This window comes from Styela clava, chromosome 5 (genome assembly GCF_964204865.1).
Source record: "Styela clava chromosome 5, kaStyClav1.hap1.2, whole genome shotgun sequence".
Classification (NCBI taxonomy): domain Eukaryota; kingdom Metazoa; phylum Chordata; class Ascidiacea; order Stolidobranchia; family Styelidae; genus Styela; species Styela clava.
In genome coordinates, this window is record NC_135254.1 from 5,343,973 (window position 1) to 5,363,615 (window position 19,643).

At 33.0% G+C, this 19,643-nt stretch overlaps 3 protein-coding genes across 4 annotated transcripts in view; 2 read left to right on the top strand and 1 right to left on the bottom strand.

The window, feature by feature from the left end:
* Positions 1-19,643, bottom strand: part of LOC120344093 (uncharacterized) — a 55,162-nt gene that overhangs the window by 30,578 nt on the left and 4,941 nt on the right. The window lies entirely within an intron of this gene.
* LOC120344106 (uncharacterized) lies at positions 166-1,850 on the top strand. The gene is made up of 5 exons (XM_078112620.1): positions 166-304; positions 379-544; positions 630-1,011; positions 1,171-1,353; positions 1,434-1,850. The coding sequence occupies exons 3-5, from the start codon at positions 958-960 to the stop codon at positions 1,848-1,850; spliced, it is 654 nt and encodes a 217-aa protein (XP_077968746.1). The 5' UTR covers positions 166-304; positions 379-544; positions 630-957.
* LOC144422743 (uncharacterized) lies at positions 4,434-5,774 on the top strand. The gene has a single exon (XM_078112512.1). It carries the CDS (start codon positions 4,869-4,871, stop codon positions 5,553-5,555), a length of 687 nt encoding a protein of 228 aa, XP_077968638.1. The 5' UTR covers positions 4,434-4,868; the 3' UTR covers positions 5,556-5,774.

The window sequence follows — 19,643 nt, forward strand, 5'->3', positions numbered from 1 at the left end:
GTAGGTGTTTTTTGCCAGGTCTTTGACCAAATATCCGAAATATTATCATACAAAGAGAATTTGTTTAAAAATCAGACATCGTTGATAGGATATGATATTCATCAAGTCTATGTGATTAATAATATTTTACTATTTCTGCATATTTTTATACTGGCATGTCCGTATCCCCATACCAACTGTGGGGGATGATTAAGAATATTATTTGCCATCTTGGAAATTGCGAATACAAGGTTTTTAATGTGGTCAGTGACATGGCTTCATCCAATCAGGGTATGTGGAAAGAAGCTGGAGTAATTACAAACAGGTAGAAATTTAATAGCATGTTATTATTAGTTGAAATATTACAATAGGTTCATTCATATTTTTTTACTTATACAGGTTTCAGATTTCATCATGTGTTGCGCATCCCTATTTTGCCGAAGAAAATCTATATTTTATGGCCGATGTGCCTCATCTGCTAAAAAATTTGAGATCTGCTTTATTGAAATACGATCTGGAACTACCAAAATCTACTGTAGAAAAATATAATTTGCCAACTTCAATAGTGAGTGCTACTACTGTACTTAGTTACCATATTACGTATGTTTAATTAGGAAAATAATATAACCCATTTCATTCTTTATCTTAAGGTGTCCTCAAAATTTTTCCATGCATTGGTAGAGTTGCAAGATGGAAAAGAACTGAAACTAGCACCTAAACTTGCGAGAAAAAATGTCAATCCATCACACTATGAGAAAATGCGAGTGAACACTGCATCACAGTTAAGTAAATAATTATTTAAATGCTTATGATGGGTTTTCGATACTGCAGTTTCCATCGATTTATATTTTTGCAGTTACTACGCCATAGCACTGCATCGGCCTTGAGAGCACTTGTCGCCCACAAATCTATGAATGAAACTGCTTTGACAACCGCCTTCTTGTGAATAATTGGTTTGATATAACCAATTGCAGACATATGGGAGATGCTCCATTCGTCAATTCTGAAAAAAAGTTGGAACTCTTATCTGAGGTGAATATTTTAAATTAGAAATAGGGTGGTTACCAGTATTTTCTTGTTGGTGTTTGATCAGAATAAATGCTGCCAGTTTGGAGTTTTTTCGAGAAATAAACTACCAAGCGACAAGCATTAAATTGATATTGATTTACATTTTTGTCACCACTATTTCAGGCATTGCATGTTGTAAAAAATATGAAATTTGTCGCGACTGGATGGAAGCCTGTGCAGTCTGGATTGCAATTGTCAACAACTACAATTTTACGCCTACACCAGAAGCTGGTAATAAATGGTGAAGTTATTTTTCTCATGGCTGGGAGGTTGACGCAGGATGCCTTGGAAAATTTATTTTCACAAGTAATAATGGAAACTTGAATTTTCTTTCAAATGTTAATTCATTGCAAAAGAAGTTTGTAGTATATTTAATTATGTTTCAGGTTCGTGGCAAGGGAGTTCAACACCCGAAACCAACGCAATTTCGTGTGGCTGTCAAACTTATTTCCGTCTCACAATTTATGAGCACCCCGACCTCAACAAACTACGAGAACGATGATACACCCCATTTGCTCGAATTTATCAAAACAAATTTAGATAACCAGCAATTCGACTCTAAAAAAGAAACAAGCGACGAATCCAGTGCAATGGAGGTGTTGCTTGGTGCTGCATCGGTTTTCTTTGACACATGTGAAGCGGATGCTTTGTATTATTTATCAGGTTGGGCTGTACTCAAAGAAGTGAAAAAACAAGACTGTGGAATCTGCAAAGATGCGTTTGTTTCTATGGAAAGGGTTAATCCCGATGAATGCCCACAATCGTTATGGTTAATCCCGATGAATGCCCACAATCGTTATTAACTCTTTTTCGGTCTTACATACCTGATAAAAATTTGAAAATTGATAGTTTCACTCAATATTTATGCCACCCATCCAAAAAGCAATGTTATTTTTGCGCGAAGTAGAAACTATATTTCGCGCCAATATCAATGCTCTCCACAATATATGTTCGCCAGTTACTTTTCTGATAGATAAAGTTGACTGCTTGAAATATAATTTCCCATCTTGCCAAAATGTCGCTTTTAAAATTTTGAAACGTTTTGTCAGTATAAGGTTGAATATTCACGCAAAAGAGGTGACAAATAAACTTATTGAAAAACAGTATGCGAGTAAAACTGCAGCAAGAGCTCAAGTCAAATAGATAATATATTATACAGTCCAGGTTGTTAGATTCATGCAGGAACTCCACAATTTATTCGCATATATTTTCATTTAGTACTGTATAATAAATTATTTGATTCCCTGTGATATTTGAATTGCCATCTTTGTACTTTTTCAGTGCACACATTCTGGAACTTCATAATCTATTCACATATATTTTCTTGTGTACTGTGTAATCAATCATTCAATTCACTGTGATATTCGAATTGCCATCATCGTACTTGTTCTGAGCACACATGCAGGAACTCCATAATTTATTCACAATTCTAATTATGCGGTACTGTATAATGTGGGTTAAATATAACTTCGCAGTGCAATTATAAAATATATAAACTAATTTGGCAAATTTTATACCAAACTCTACGCGTCACACATTGAACGAAAATATAAGAATGTATAGTCTTTGATTTATTACATCCTATATACCAAACTTCCGCTCACAAAAATAAATTTGGTTAGTTCCAGTATCCACTAGATTTTTTTTTCTTAACGAAAATTGCATTATGTATTGTTTTATAATTTATTTATTATTGTATCATTATTATTGTTTTCTGGTTTGACGAAATAAATAAATTCTCTCTGTTCTTTCAACCTCGATATATGCCGATATCCTTCATTTCATGCATATCGTATATTTTTTTATTATATTTTAACAATGTACACATTGTTGAACAAATAGTTGCAAGTTCCCGTAGTGTAGTTCCGTCAGTTTGTTAAAATAGGTTCTGTACAATTAGAGATACTTACATCAGAAATTTATACAGTAAAATGTGTATCTCTTTGTTTAATATTTTTGGTCTTATTGGGTGTCGATTTATCAAGTGAAGTTGGATGACTTTAACCATAACTTCGTATATGCTGACCATACCGCCGAGCCGGATATCTGAGAAATTTAAATAAATTTTCCAAAATAATGATCATTCGTTTTGCCGCTGCGATAGCTTGCTCCGAATTAAGCATCTTTTTTTTTATATTCAACTGTTTAACAATCGCAGGTTTAAAATCACTTAGTTATGATCATACAGCGATAGAACTCTTGGACACAAAATGGCGGGTGTGACGTCACACAAGCGCTTATAACGTTACCAATGGTTGTCCTCACTTGTGTTATAGTCACTTTGAGTAGGGCTGGGTAAGATTAACCGGACGAACACTGGATTATCAACATCGGATTTCATATGTATAATGAATTGATTGAATTGAAATGAATTTATGCAACTGTTTTTATTTTTCTACAAATAATTGGAACTCAATACATGCAATTGTTTTTCAAAAAAAAAAAAAAAATTTGTATAAAACATTGATTTAATTGGCCTAAAAAATATGATCAAATAATTCCATAAAAAAAATGGTAATTCGTTATATTTTACCCGTTAACTGACATCTCTGGAACAAATCATCTTTATACCGTACAATTTCTTCAAATATGATTACGTCATCGGAAATTTATCTCTTGTGGCGTTTAATTCAGAAGAATATTACTAACTGTGTGGGTAAGAACTCAATAAAAGTGAAAAATAATGGAAGTACCAAGGTTGCTGATTATGGAAATTTGACAATGACGTATTTAGAAGCAGTTTTCGGTCCTTTTCAAAATATATTGTCCACGATTTCATTGCAAAATTGGATATTCAATGTCATACAACAAGTGCGCAGTTGATGCCGTTTTTCTTTATGTTATATATCTCTAAGTAGACTTTGCACATCAAACACTGATAATTTGTCACATAAATGACGTTTAACAACGAAATTAGGTTTTTAAAAGAGAGCAATCATGAAACTATCTCGATTCGTGAATAATTTTGAGCGATACCGATAAGAACACGCGAAATTGCTTTATAAGCATTGTGACGTAACACGCAGTAATTATAAATTATTACGTCACGCGGCGGTTAACCGGTTAACGGTTAAAGTGTTTTCCCTGAAATTCCCAGCCCTAGCAGTTAGACATTTGATTTCTCTTCTCATAGGTGAGTCAAGTTGCCTTTTTTTCAATTGATTAGAACTCAATACATGCAATTGTTTTTCAAAAAAAAAATTGTATAAATCCAAAACTAACACTTTAATTAACTTAAAAAATATATATTTAAATAATTCCATATTGGCTCCGAAATTTAATTTGGCAAAAAAATTAGAAGAAATTAGAAGTCTTAGAATCAGGTAATTCGAATATAAAAGCACCTCTCCAAATACTCAAACATCGATTTACTTAATATACGATGCCAGGAAAGATGAGGACAGTGTGAAGCCTGGGGTGTCCAAGCTAATCTATGTCGGTGTTTCATTGTTTGTTTTCCCTGTTCCTGCATGTATGCTGCAGTGCTATGCTGACTATACCCCAGGCCTATAACATGATTAGTTAATTTCTTATAGTTATATATATTCTATCTCACAAGCTGAGATTTCATTCATGATACATTTATTATTGATTTATCTTTCTTTCTTAATTTTGGATTTTGAAAAGCGTGAATGTGAACTATTTGTATTGCATTTTAGGCAATAGTCATTGATTTCAGAAGATAAAAAATACATGATTTTTTAGATATTCTTAACTATAGAGAATTCTATCAAAATCATGGAATCCACTGAAGTGAAAACATATTTCCCTGCCTTATCTGTGATGAAAACTTTTCATCAGGGCCCAGTTTGGAAAAGCATATGTTTTTGCACATTAACTATGGAACTGGCGATTTAAGCGAATACGCAACTAACAACATTGTGGGAACTAGTCTGCCTGTCAACCCTGAGAAGCCTTACAGAATGGACATTATCAGTGGCTACAGCAGAGATAAACCATTTGCTTGCCAACAATGTGGAAAGAACTTCAAATCAAAGTGGCATTTAAATGCGCATATGATAACTCATACTGGTGAAAAACCTTATATATGTAAACAATGTGAGAAGTGTTTTTCACATTTAGGTAGTTTACAACGACATGAACGAACTCATACTGGAGTAAAACCTTATGCCTGTACACAACGTGAAAGGAGTTTTTCAGATTTATCAAATTTACGTGCACATGAGCGAACTCACACTGGAGAGAGACCTTATGTTTGCAAACAATGTGGAAAGAGTTTTTCAGATTTATCAAATTTACGTGCACATAAGCGAACTCATACTGGAGTGAAACCTTATGTTTGCAAACAATGTGGAAAGAATTTTTCAGATTTATCAAATTTACGTGCACATGAGCGAATTCATACCGGAGAAAAACCTTTTATTTGTAAAGAATGTGGAAAATGTTTTTCTCGATTATCTCATTTAAATAGACATGAGCAAACTCATGCTAGGCGATTACATAAGCATTATCAAACTCATTCTGGGGAGATACCTAATCATATTTGAAAATGATGTGGAAAGTTTTTTTTCGCATTTATTCAGTTTGAATGATCGGAGTCTATCAGAAAAACCATATATTTGTAGACACTGTGAGAAGCTATTCAATTCAATAATCCATTTCGTGTTATGAACAATTATGGCTATCCAAAATCAAATATCGAACCGGATAATAATGTGCAATCCTAAATCTGATACTATTGTACAATATAAATTCTCCCTCTGAAATTGTGATATTGTATGTGCAGTCAGTAGCGCAGCCAGGGGGGGGGTTCGGTTCGGGGTCAAAACCCTCCCCCTTTAAATTTTCTGAGAAGTGAAAAAGTTGCCGATAACAAGTGCAATTGCCTTCTGCTAAAATCGCGGTTCATCAACGCGGGAACAATGATAATTATTTTATTTTTGTACCCGCACGGAAACGTGAAAACTGAAAAAGCGTGCAATTGCCTTCTGCTAAAATCGCCCATGTTTTCATCAGCGTGTTATTTAGGCCGTAAACGACCTTACGTCGGTTTTTATTCTTTCTAAATCATAAATTTGTGCCACGATAAACATGATAATTATTTTATTTTTGTACTTTGCACGGAATTGTGAATTCGTGAGTTATTTATTATACGTTCATCGGTGGAGAGGTTCTAACTACAGGGGTGGTGACTCCTCTACGACCCATGTGCCGGGGCCACGGCCCATCTAATTGGGCCACAGGAAACGTCAGGAAAAATTCAATTATCTTACCAAAATTTTCTATTTTTACAAAATTGTCAATATTCGAACCAAAAAATAAACTCCTGTAGTATGTGTACCAGGTTAGGGTTAGGGCCAAATTTTGTTCAGATTTTTTACATTATAGTTCTATTATGAGTTTGGGGACTGTCTGTGTTAGCCAAGTGAATAGTTTCTTTACACAACTTGATGGGCCGTGGCCCCGGCCCATGGGCCGAAGAGGAGTCACCACTTCCACTCGGTTCTAAGGACAAAAGGAGGAGTAAAACCGCGATCTAAATTTGATCGAAAAGCGGTATTATAAAATACTGAAAATAAAACCGTAAACAATATAAGTTTTGTTGAGTCCCGCGACAGTCTAAAAACGCTTTTCTAGTCGCAAAATTTCGTGTGCCTACGGCGCACATTATGTTTGGTCGCCGTTTAGGAACATACTGTCACTAAAATCGAAACACGGTTAATTGTGGGTGGGATTTGCCTTTTTTCCATTACTTTAAAATTGTCGTAGAAAATTTTCGTGTTATCATTAAACCAGGTTGAAAACGCGATTTTTCCCGGTTTGTGATGATATATAAGATAATTAATCCGAAGTATATCCATCAATTTTTATTGTACTGAAATAAATTTTACTCCATGAGAATTTACAGCAGATTTATGGATTTTTCAGGTTTTATCTTTAAAAATAATCGGAGTGTCAGCATTGCGATTGAACGGAGTCAATGTTACAAGCACATGTCGAATTTGCAAAATAGAAAAATTACGGATCAAAACAATATATGATAGGCGACGGGCAGTTACCACAAATTTTTATGTCGGCAAATGGCCGAGGTATTTTAAAATTGTGAATTGTAAAAAATTGTTTTATTTTTTCGATGCAAAGGCTGGTTAAATTGAAGACAATTAAAATAATAAAGCAAGACATTTTAAATATGCCCTTATCGGTCACGAATTGATTACTTTGCACAACAGAAAAATCATTTTTCGTTGTAAACGTCGGCTCTTTTAACAAGTGGCATAATCGTGGCGATGAATATGTATTTTTTATTTAACGATATACTTCATATGCATTTTCATTGTACGAAATAAAATTGTACTTGTCGGGATTTATATCAGTTATTGAGATTTTTCTAACGGCGATAACGAGTTTCCAAAAATACGTATTTAATTAAATACACCGTTTATCTCATATTTTTATGTCCACCGATCGCCGTGGCATTTCAGAGAACTAATGTTTTCATTTTGACGTAAGAAGAAGCAACCACGAGTTACGTTGGGCACAATTAAACTAATATATAAAGACATTTTAGAATTTTGTAGTTGTCAGAGATTGAATATTTGACGCGACAAGAATAATCATTATACGCTGAAAAGACGTTCCTTTAACGAGCGCCTAATACGAAGTCTGTTACAGACCGCAATGGAAATTTATGATTATGAACCCCCCCCCCCCCCCCCCCTTTTGAAAATCCTGGCTGCGCGCCTGTGTGCAGTTACATATAAATTACAGCTAACATCTTGCATATTCAGTAATTCTAATGGATTCCATTTCAATAGGTCATGCAAAGCTCGTAGGTGCTTGTTATTTGATGACTGTATTGTTACTATACAACCAGGGATGGCCAATTCGAATATGTCGTCATTCGAATATCGGAATTCACGTTCATAAGAATATCGGATATTTGCGTGGCGTCACACATTTTCGACGCCGCTTTCAAGACGTTTCCGTTGAATTAAAACATTCTCGATAGAAACTTGCGCGTGATTGTTTTCATCACTCATCAGCGTAACGTGTTATTTAGGCCCGTAAACGCCTTTACGATTGTGTTATTTTTAACTAAAACGAGAATTTTCCACAAATTTGTTCCACGATAACATTTATTTTATTTTTGTACGCGCACGGAATTGTAAATCTGGTAAATACGTTCATCGGCGGCGAGTTTCTAAAGACAACGCAACCTTTTTGATTGAAAAGAGGCAATTTAAAATACTGAAAATAAAACCGTAAACAATATAAGTTTTATTGAAGCCCGCGAAAATTTAAAAAACGCTTTTCTAGGCAGTGGAAATCGCAAAATTTCGTGTGCACACATTATGTTTGGTCGGCGTTTAGAAACATATCGTCACTAATTGAGGGCGGGATTCGCTTGATTATCCATTACTTTAAATTGCCGTCGAATATTTTCGTGTTACCACGATACAAGGTTTGAAACGCGACTGTTTCCCGGGTTGTGAGGATGTATATAATATAATTAATCTAAAGTATATTCAATCAATTTTATTGTGATGAAATAAATTTCACTCTGACATATTACAGCATATTTATGAATTTTTCGAACGGTTTTATCTGAAAATAATCAGAGTGGCAGCATTTCGATCGAGCGGAGTCACTGTTAACAAGTACATCTAAATATTTGCTGAATTCGCAAAATACGAATCAAAACAATATTTAATAGGGCAGTTTACCTCACGTTTTTATTTTTATGACCGCGGATTGCAATGGTATATAAGATTGGGAGGATTTTATTTTGTCGACGCCACCGCAGGTTAAATTGAAGACAATTAAATTAATAAAGCAAGACATTTTAAATATGCCCGTGTCGGTCACGAATTCATCACTTTGCACAACAGAAAAATATATATTCGTTGTTATATTATTTGTTGTAAAAGTTGACTCGTTTAACAGGTGGCATAATCGCGGCGATGAATATGTATTTTTAATATACTGCTAAACTTTATATGTATATTCATTGTATGAAATGAATTATACTCTACACTTAACAAGATTTTATATAATTATTTGAGAATTTTCTAACGGCGATAACGAGTTGGCAAGATTGCAAAAATACTTATTAAAATAAATACATCAGGCAGTTTATCTCGTAATTTTAGGTCACAGATCGCCGTGGACCGAATAGTAATGTTTTTTTTTGACGTAAGAAGAAGCAACCGCGAGTTACGTTGCACACATTAAATTAATATATAAAGATATTTCAGAATCTCGTAGTTGTCATGGATTGAATATTTTACGTAACAGGATGATCATTATACGCTGAAAAGACGGCTCTTTTAACAAGCGAGGAATCGCGGTGGGTGTTACAGGCGGCAATGGGAATTTCCGATTTCGAAAATCCTGGCTGCGCGGCTGGCAGTGGTGGTCATCTATTCTCTACTAATTTATTTCTAATTCCAAACACAACAATATGTTACACATAATAACAATATGGATCACATAAATTAATATACAAATATACTGGTTGGTAGTAGAATACTCTAGGCTTAAATATTAGAATTTTTAAAGGCATAATGGATTTTGATGGTTGTTGCCTGTATTGCCAATAAATTTTATTACTTTCAGAAAATATACACAATTATCCGAATACAAGTAGTATGTCAATAAACTTGACTATTATCGTAATATCATGGTACCATTATAGAAAGCGTCAGACAACTCCTTGGCTATCTTTTCATATGGTCATTTGTTTAAAGTGAATAATTTTAATAAACTGACTGTGTCACAAGTTGCTATTATTTTTTATTGATAGCTATAAACTATCAATTACTTTGTGTACATATACTGTTGGTTTGTGGCTTCATTCTGATATTTCTATCGAAGCTTATTTCCTAATTTACTGGATTTTAATCAACTAAAACAAAAATGTGTTATTTTCGATTTTAGAATGTATTCGGAATTCCAGATTCGAAAACATTTATGTATTCGGAATAGTTTAGTATTCGGAAATGGCCATCCCTGTATACAACAGCCATTAAAGAGCAAGAGTGCAATTATTTGTCATATTAATAGACGGATAATACTACCATTGAAAGGTATTGCCATCATAAAAACTAGGGCTGTCCAAGCGAACCAAATATTCTAAAGTGAAAAGCGTTTTTCGGCTAATTTTCGAATCGCTAAAATTAAGTACATAAAGCGGAAAAGGCTTGAAACCACCTTTGCGAAACGTTTTTCATCGAGCGGGTGGAGCTTCGAGCCTAGACCACACTCGTTCCTGGTTTAATTGGTTTTCTGATATTTCTCTCGCCTTCATTTTACGGTAAACATGTCATTCCTAATGCCTGTTGGCACGTGATCAGCCATTTCATGCTTAGTCATCTTATCTTGAATGTTACAAACGGTAGTGATGTTTTTGAGAGAGAACACAGAGAATAAGTCTATTCAGTATCGTTAGAAAACGATAGTTCTATAAATAGAATCGATTTGAAGCTAATTGAGTTAGTTATCATAGGAACATGGTACAGGCAACATAAATCTGAAACAGCTATTGTGGAATCCTTATGATGGCAATACTTTATTCCAATGGAATTTGTAATTTCTTAAGATGGCAATACTGTATTATCCATCTATTTACCAAGACAAATAATTGCACCCTTGCATTTTGATGGCTGTTGTACACTAACAATATTACAGTCATCAAATAATATTGTCATTTGTTGAATGAAATTTTGAATTTGAGCACAAGTTTTTTCTATATTAATTACCCAAAAAATAGCATCTACAGTTTCATATACGAATATCCTAAATCCAAAATACTGGAGCAACTGATTTTACAGTACCGGTACAGATATTGGGGAAGGGCTGTCGAATGTGTCGCTTAAACAACTGTTCATGATTTTCTAAATTACTCCTACGCGGAACAATTGCATCTGGCCAAAAATAACCAATTTCACAGTTTTGTATTTATCATTAAATTTGCTATTGGTCGCGAGTTTTTACAAAATTTAATATTTAACAAACTTGGGTCTATTAGATTTTACACCGTGATAACGTTTTTCTTGCAATATATGCGCTATTGTCTGATGAAGTATGTATATAAATTCGAAACGTCGGCAAATTACATCGTTTTTATAACACCTGTGGCACTTTATTTATCTGGTGACAAACATACGCTATCATACTGCCAAATACAAATCAACAGTTCTAAGTTATTTTTGCGCGACGAATCAAATACCACTTTTGGATTACCGTTAGGTTATGGCTGACTAACCATTGTTATGGAAAGAACAAGAAAGTCAAGCAATGACATATGTATAATTTTTAAAATAATTCTGCCAGATATTCATTACAAAACAAATATGCAAGGAAGTCAAGACTCTGAGAGTGAGACCCATTTTGTTAATTTTATACCAGATGTAATTTTTCCGCGTAGGATTAATTTTATATAGAAAAAATCTGTAACTGTTTTACTGGCAGTCAGTTAGTAGGGCCAAAGTGAACCTCTGTGAAGCTAGCAGCAAAACACGAAATTGTGACTGACAGAATCGCAGAAAATACCCACGCGTAAAATTAAATGTTCCCAATGATTTTTAAAAGAAAGTGTACATTTTAATTAGTTTCACAATGGCAAATAAAGCAAAACAATCATTAACTACACTCCTCGTATTGTTAATACATAGTAAACAAGCTAAAGCGACTGCTACAGTGCATAAAATTTTTTTATACTTGTTTGAGAGTTGTTTAAAAATGACTGAATTTTCGTCGTTTAGGACGGTCGTTTCATGAAAACCTCCAATAAAGGCAGCATTGCAACACCATTGGTAAAAAGTAGAAACCCCAAAGATTCGATTTCATTATGTCAGAACAGTCTCAGCACGTTTTGACTTGGCCATATATAATACTAAACATAACGTATAATTTTCAATTTTATGCACAATGTATATACAACAAATTTAAAACTGATTTTGTGTTTCAACAAAATTTACTGGATAGTTAATCAAAGAAGATATTTTTCTCTTTGTCACACACAATAATGCACTTCATTAAACTTAGAATAAGTTGAGGAAAGTCTAAAATACCAAAAAAAAAATTACGCACTCTTGTGGATTCTTTAATAAATTTCACGAAATTATCGTTTTTGAAAGGTCGATTCTTCAAAAACCGCCAATAAAGGCAGCACTACGACGCATTCGGAGAAAAGCAGATACCTTATAGATTTGATTTCATTATGTCAGAACAATAGCAGAACGTTTTGACTTAGCCATATATAATACCAAACATAGCGTGTATTAAAAATTATATAAACAATGCAGACGTAACATATTTAAAAACGTTTTGGTATTTCAACAAAATTTACTGGATAATTCATCAAATACTTTTCTCTCTTGGTCATACATCAAAACTGTACGTTCATTAAACTTGGAAGAAGTGGCAAATCCCAAAATAACAAAAAATGATTTTACGCCCTCTTGTGGATTTTTTTCGGAATTTCGAAAAAATATCGTTTTTGAAATAGCGGTTTCTCAAAAACCGCCAATAAAGGCAGCACTACGACACATTCGGAGAAAAGCAGATACCCTATAGATCCGGTTTCATTATGTCAGAACAGTAGCAGCACGTTTTAACTTGGCCATATATGATACCAAACATAGCATATAATTTTCAATTTTATTAACTATGTAGATGTAACATATTTAAAAACGGTTTGGTATTTCAACTAAATTTACTGGATAATTCATCAAATACTTTTCTCTCTTGGTCATACATATATACTGTACGTTCATTAAACTTGAAATAAGTGGCAAATCTTAAAATAACAAAAAATGATTTTACGCCCTCTTTTGGATTTTTTTTCGGAATTTCAAAAAAATATCGTTTTTAAAAGGGTGATTTCTCAAAAACCGCCAATAAAGGCAGCACTACGACACATTCGGAGAAAAGCAGATTCCTTATAGATTCGATTTTAATACGTCGGAACAGTAGCAGCACGTTTTAACTTGGCCATATATGATACCAAACATAGCATATAATTTTCAATTTTATTAACTATGTAGATGTAACATATTTAAAAAAGGTTTGGTATTTCAACTGAATTTAGTGGATAATTCATCAAATACTTTTTTCTCTTGGTCATAAATCAAAACTGTACGTTCATTAAACATGGAATTAAGTAGGCAAATCTTAAAATGCCAAAAAATTATTTTACGCCCTCTTGTGGATTTTTTCTGGAATTTTTAAAAAAATATCGCTTTTGAAAGGGCGATTTTTCAAAAACCACCAATAAAGGCAGCACTACGACACATTCGGAGAAAAGCATATACCTGATAGATTAAATTTCATTATGTCAGAACAGTAGCAGCACGTTTTGACTTGGCCATATATAATACCAATCATAGCGTATAATTTTCAATTTTATTACCAATGTAGATGTAACATATTTAAAAACGGTTTGGTATCTCAACTAAATTTACTGGATAATTCATCAACTACTTTTCTCTCTTGGTCATACATCAAAACTGTACGTTCATTAAACTTGGAATAAGTGGGCGAATCTTAAAATAACAAAAAATGATTTGACGCCCTATTGCGTTGTGGATTTTTTTCGGAATTTCAAAAAATTATCGTTTTTGAAAAGGCGATTTTCTCAAAAACCGCCAATAAAGGCAGCACTACGACACATTCGGAGAAAAGCAGATACCTGATAGATTAAATTTCATTATGTCAGAACAGCAGCAGCACGTTTTGACTTGGCCATATATAATACCAAACATAGCGTGTATTCAAAATTTTATAAACAATGCAGACGTAACATATTTAAAAACCGTTTTGTATTTCAACTAAATTTACTAGATAATTTATCAAACATTTTTTTTTCTCTTGGACATACATATATACTGTACGATCATTAAACTTGGATTAAGTTGCGGAAAGTATAAAATACCAAAAACCAAGTTACGTTCTCTTGTGGATTATCTTCAAAATTTCAAAAAATTATCGTATTTGAAATAGCGATTTCTCGAAAACCGCCAATAAAGGCAGCACTACGACACATTCGGAGAAAAGCAGATACCTGATAGATTAAATTTCATTATGTCAGAACAGTAGCAGCACGTTTTGACTTGGCCATATATAATACCAAACGTAGCGTGTATTCAAAATGTTATAAACAATGCAGACGTAACATATTTAGAAGGGGTTTTGTATTTCAACTAAATTTACTAGATATCTTATGAGACATCTTTTCCTCTTGTACATACATATATACTATACGTTCATTAAACTTGGAATAAGTTGCGAAAAGTATAAAATACCAAAAAACATTTTACATCCTCTTGTGGATTATTTTCAAAATTTCAAAAAATTATCGTATTTGAAATAGTGATTACTCGACAACCGCCAATAAAGGCAGCACTACGACACATTTGGAGAAAAACAGATACCTTATAGATTCGATTTTATTATGTCATAACAGTAGCAGCACGTTTTGACTTGGCCATTTATAATACCAAACATAGCGTATAATTTTCAATTTTATTAACTATGTAGATGTAACATATTTAAAAACGGTTTGCTATTTCAACTAAATTTACTGGATAATTCATCAAATACTTTCCTCTCTTGGCAATACATCAAAACTGTACGTTCATTAAACTTGGAATAAGTGGGCAAATCTCAAAATAACAAAAAATGATTTGACGTCCTCTTGTGGATTTTTTTCGGATTTTCAAAAAAATATCTTTTTGAAATAGCGATTTCTCAAAAACCGCCAATAAAGGCAGCACTACGACACATTCAGAGAAAAGCAGATACCTTATAAATTCGATTTCATTATGTCAGAACAATAGCAGCACGTTTTAACTCGGCCAATATATTACCAAACATAGCGTGAATTCAAAATTTCATAAACAATGCAGACGTAACATATTTAAAAAGTGATTTATATTTCAACTAAATTTACTAGATAATACATCAAACATCTTTTTCTATTAAACATACACCAATACTGTACGTTCATTAAACTTTGAATAAGTTGCGGAAAATATGAAATACCAAAAAATCATTCTAAGCCATTTTGTGGATTATTTTCAAAATTTTGTAAAATTATCGTTTTTTAAAGGGCGATTTTTGGAAAACCGCCAATAAAGGCAGCACTACGACGCATTCGGAGAAAAGCGGATACCCTATAGATTTGATTTCATTATGTCACAACAGTAGCAGCACGTTTTGACTTGGCCATATTCAATACCAAACAAAGCGTGTATTCTTCAACTTTTGAATAATGCTGACGTTAAAAATTAATAAAGCTGTCGTATTTTAAACAAATTTACTGAATACTTGTTCAAATATAATTTCCTACCAGTCACACATCAATACTGAACAAAGTGAGAAATATATTTGATCCATTATCCAGTAAATTAAGTTGAAATACAAGCTTTTTAAGTTCGATACGTCCATTTTAATATAAAATTTTAGGTAAACACGTTATGTTTGGTATTATACATGACCAAGTCAAATTGTGCTGTTACTGTTCTGGTATAGTGAAGTCGAATCTATAAGTTATCTGATTTGCTCCGAATGTATCGTGGTGCTGCCTTTATTGGCAGTTTTCGAGAAATCGCCACTCCAAAAACGACAATTTTATAAAATTTTGAAAATAATTCACAAGAGGGCTTGAAATGATTTTTTAGTATTTTAAAATTTCCGCAACTTATTCCAAGTATAATGTACGTACAGTACTGAAGTGTTAGCAAGACAAAAAAAGTTTGATAAATTATCTAGTAAATTTAGTTGAAATACAAAACTCTTTTTAAATATGTTATGTCTGCATTGTTTTTTAAAATTTCGAATAAACGCTATGTTTGGTTGTGGTGTTAGTATTTCTTTACAGTGTAATTATTAGATAAACAATTTACTCTTGATTACCCTAGATCTGTCGTACTGCATACTTTACTGTCTGCATGTTATTTTATTGTTTACAGTGTTAAGTTGTGGTAGTGGTGTTCTTATGTTTGATAAAGCCTAGAATCGGTATCCTGTTATCTTTCATAACATTGGTATTATATATGGCCAAATCAAAACGTGCTGCTACTGTTCTGGTTCAATCACATTGAATCTTCAATGTATCTGCTATTCTCCTAAAGTGACGTAATGCTGCCTTTATTGGCGGTTTTCAAGAAATCGTCACTCCAAAAACAGCATGTTTGGGAAATTAAAAAAATGATATATAGGAAGTAAGACCTTTTTTAACATTTTATACAAGTTGCAAATTATTCCAAGTTTACTTAATACACAGTATCTGTGTTTGAAAAAGTAAGAAAACGGAATATTACGTTATTAGGTGAATTTATTTACAATACAAAACATTTTCAAAATATGTGAACATCTACGCTATTCAAATAATTGAGAATATGCGCTATAATTGGTATTATATATGGCCAAGTCAAAACGTGCTGCTACTGTTCTGGCATAGTAAAGTCGAATCTATAATGTATCTGCTTTTCTCCGAATGTGTCGTAGTGCTGCCTTTGTTGGCGGTTTCCGAGAAATCGCCACTCAAAAAACGATAATTTTCGAAATTCCGAAAAAAATCCAAAACACAATTGGGCGTCAAATCATTTTTTGTTATTTTAAGATTCGCCCACTTATTCCAAGTTTAATGAACGTACAGTTTTGATGTATGACCAAGAGAGAAAAGTAGTTGATGAATTATCCAGTAAATTTAGTTGAGATACCAAACCGTTTTTAAATATGTTACATCTACATTGGTAATAAAATTGAAAATTATACGCTATGTTTGGTATTATATATGGCCAAGTCAAAACGTGCTGCTACTGTTCCAACATAATGAAATTAAATCTATAAGGTACCTGCTTTCCTCCGAATGTGTCGTAGTGCTGCCTTTATTGGCGGTTTTTGAGAAATCGCCCTTTCAAACACGATATTTTTTTGAAAATTCCGGAAAAAATCCAAAAGAGGGCGTAAAATCATTTTTTGTTATTTTAAGATTTGCCCACTTATTCCAAGTTTAATGAACGTACGGTTTTGATGTATTACCAAGAAAAAAAAGGTATTTGATGCATTATCGAGTAAATTCAGTTGAAATATCAAATCGTTTTCAAATATGTTATATCTACATAATTAATAAAATTGAAAATTATACGCTATGTTTGGTATTATATATGGCCAAGTCAAAACGTGCTGCTATTGTTCTGACATAGTAAAATCAAATCTATGAGGTATCTGCTTTTCTCCGAATGTGTCGTAGTGCTGCCTTTATTGGCGGTTTTTGAGAAAATCGCCTTTTCAAAAACGATAATTTTTTGAAATTCCGAAAAAAATCCACAACGCAATAGGGCGTCAAATCATTTTTTGTTATTTTAAGATTCGCCCACTTATTCCAAGTTTAATGAACGTACAGTTTTGATGTATGACCAAGAGAGAAAAGTAGTTGATGAATTATCCAGTAAATTTAGTTGAGATACCAAACCGTTTTTAAATATGTTACATCTACATTGGTAATAAAATTGAAAATTATACGCTATGATTGGTATTATATATGGCCAAGTCAAAACGTTATGCTACTGTTCTGACATATGAAAATCGAATCTATAAGGTATCTGCTTTTCTCCGAATGTGTCGTAGTGCTGCCTTTATTGGTGGTTTTCGTGAAATCGCTATTTCAAATACGATAATTTTTTGAAATTTTGAAGATGATCCACAAGAGGACGTAACTTGGTTTTTGCTATTTTATACTTTCCGCAACTTATTCCAAGTATAATGTACGTACAGTATTGAAGTGTTAGCAAGACAAAAAAAGTTTGATAAATTATCTAGTAAATTTAGTTGAAATACAAAACTCTTTTTAAATATGTTATGTCTGCATTGTTTTTTAAAATTTCGAATAAACGCTATGTTTGGTTGTGGTGTTAGTATTTCTTTACAGTGTAATTATTAGATAAACAATTTACTCTTGATTACCCTAGATCTGTCGTACTGCATACTTTACTGTCTGCATGTTATTTTATTGTTTACAGTGTTAAGTTGTGGTAGTGGTGTTCTTATGTTTGATAAAGCCTAGAATCGGTATCCTGTTATCTTTCATAACATTGATATTATATATGGCCAAGTCAAAATGTGCTGCTATTGTTCTGACATATAAAAATCGAATCTATAAGGTACCTGCTTTTCTCCGAATGTGTTGTAGTGCTGCCTTTATTGGCGGTTTTCGAGAAATCGCTATTTCAAATACGATAATTTTTTGAAATTTTGAAATAATCCACAAGGGGACGTAAAATGTTTTTTGGTATTTTATACTTTTCGCAACTTATTCCAAGTTTAATGAACGTACAGTATATATGTATGTCCAAGAGAAAAAGATGTTCCATTAGATGTCTAGTAAATTTAGTTGAAATACCAAACGGTTTTTAAATATGTTACGTCCGCATTTTATATAAAATTTTGAATACACGCTATGTTTGGTATTATATATGGCCAAGTAAAAACGTGCTGCTACTGTTCTGACATAATGAAATCCAATCTATAAGGTATCTGCTTTTCTCCGAATGTGTCGTAGTGCTGCCTTTATTGGCGGCTTTTGAGAAATCGCCTTTTCAAAAACGATATTTTCTTAAAAATTCCGGAAAAAATCCACAAGAGGGCGTAAAATCATTTTTTGTTATTTTAGGATTTGCCCACTTATTACAAGTTTAATGAACGTACAGTTTTGATGTATGACCAAGAGAAAAAAGTATTTGATGAATTATCCAGTAAATTCTGTTGAAATACCAAACCGTTTTTAAATTTGTTATATCTACATAGTTAATAAAATTGAAAATTATACGCTATTTTTTGTATTATATATGGCCAAGTCAAAACGTGCTGCTACTGTTCTGACATATCAAAGTCAAATCTATAAGGAATCTGCTTTTCTCCGAATGTGTCGTGGTGCTGCCTTTATTGGCGGTTTTCGAGAAATCGACGTTTTAAATACGATAATTTTTCGAAACTTCGTATTTGCGGAATACTTGAAAATTCAATTTTCGCTCAGTTGGTCTTTTCTTAAACACTATATTTTTTTTCAAATTCATTGTATTCAGTCAGTTTGAAGATTTTTCATGTATTTCCGTGCTAAAATTATATTTTGATCAATTTTTTCAATTTTATATGTAACTATAAGTGAACACTATTTGCGCGTAGAACCTATATTCAATGTGTAAAAATATTCTGGCTGAAAGTGCTGCTAGCTTCACAGTGGTCCAAAGTGACTATAAACCAAGTGGAGACACCGAGTGCAATGATGCATATCGGACGCCATTATGTGTCCGGCGAATCGCGCGAACGTTGCAGCCTCAGTCTGTTTTAGAGGGAGAGAGTGAGAGTTTATTTGTTTTGTCCACCAGAAAACATATACACAACAAAGTCAGTCGGCTGATCAGGTTCTGTTAGTGAATTTGTTTGGAGATTTGTTACTGTTTTATATTTTATTCGGGTAAGTTTAGCATTTTTCTTTTGCTATTTGCCTAGTGGAACAATACCGGTATCCCGTGTGAGTTATGCAACTTTGAAACCCCATATCTCACGAACCTTACATTATATTTAGACAAGTTTTATATTGTTTGTTTGATCTATGAGACTAATTATAA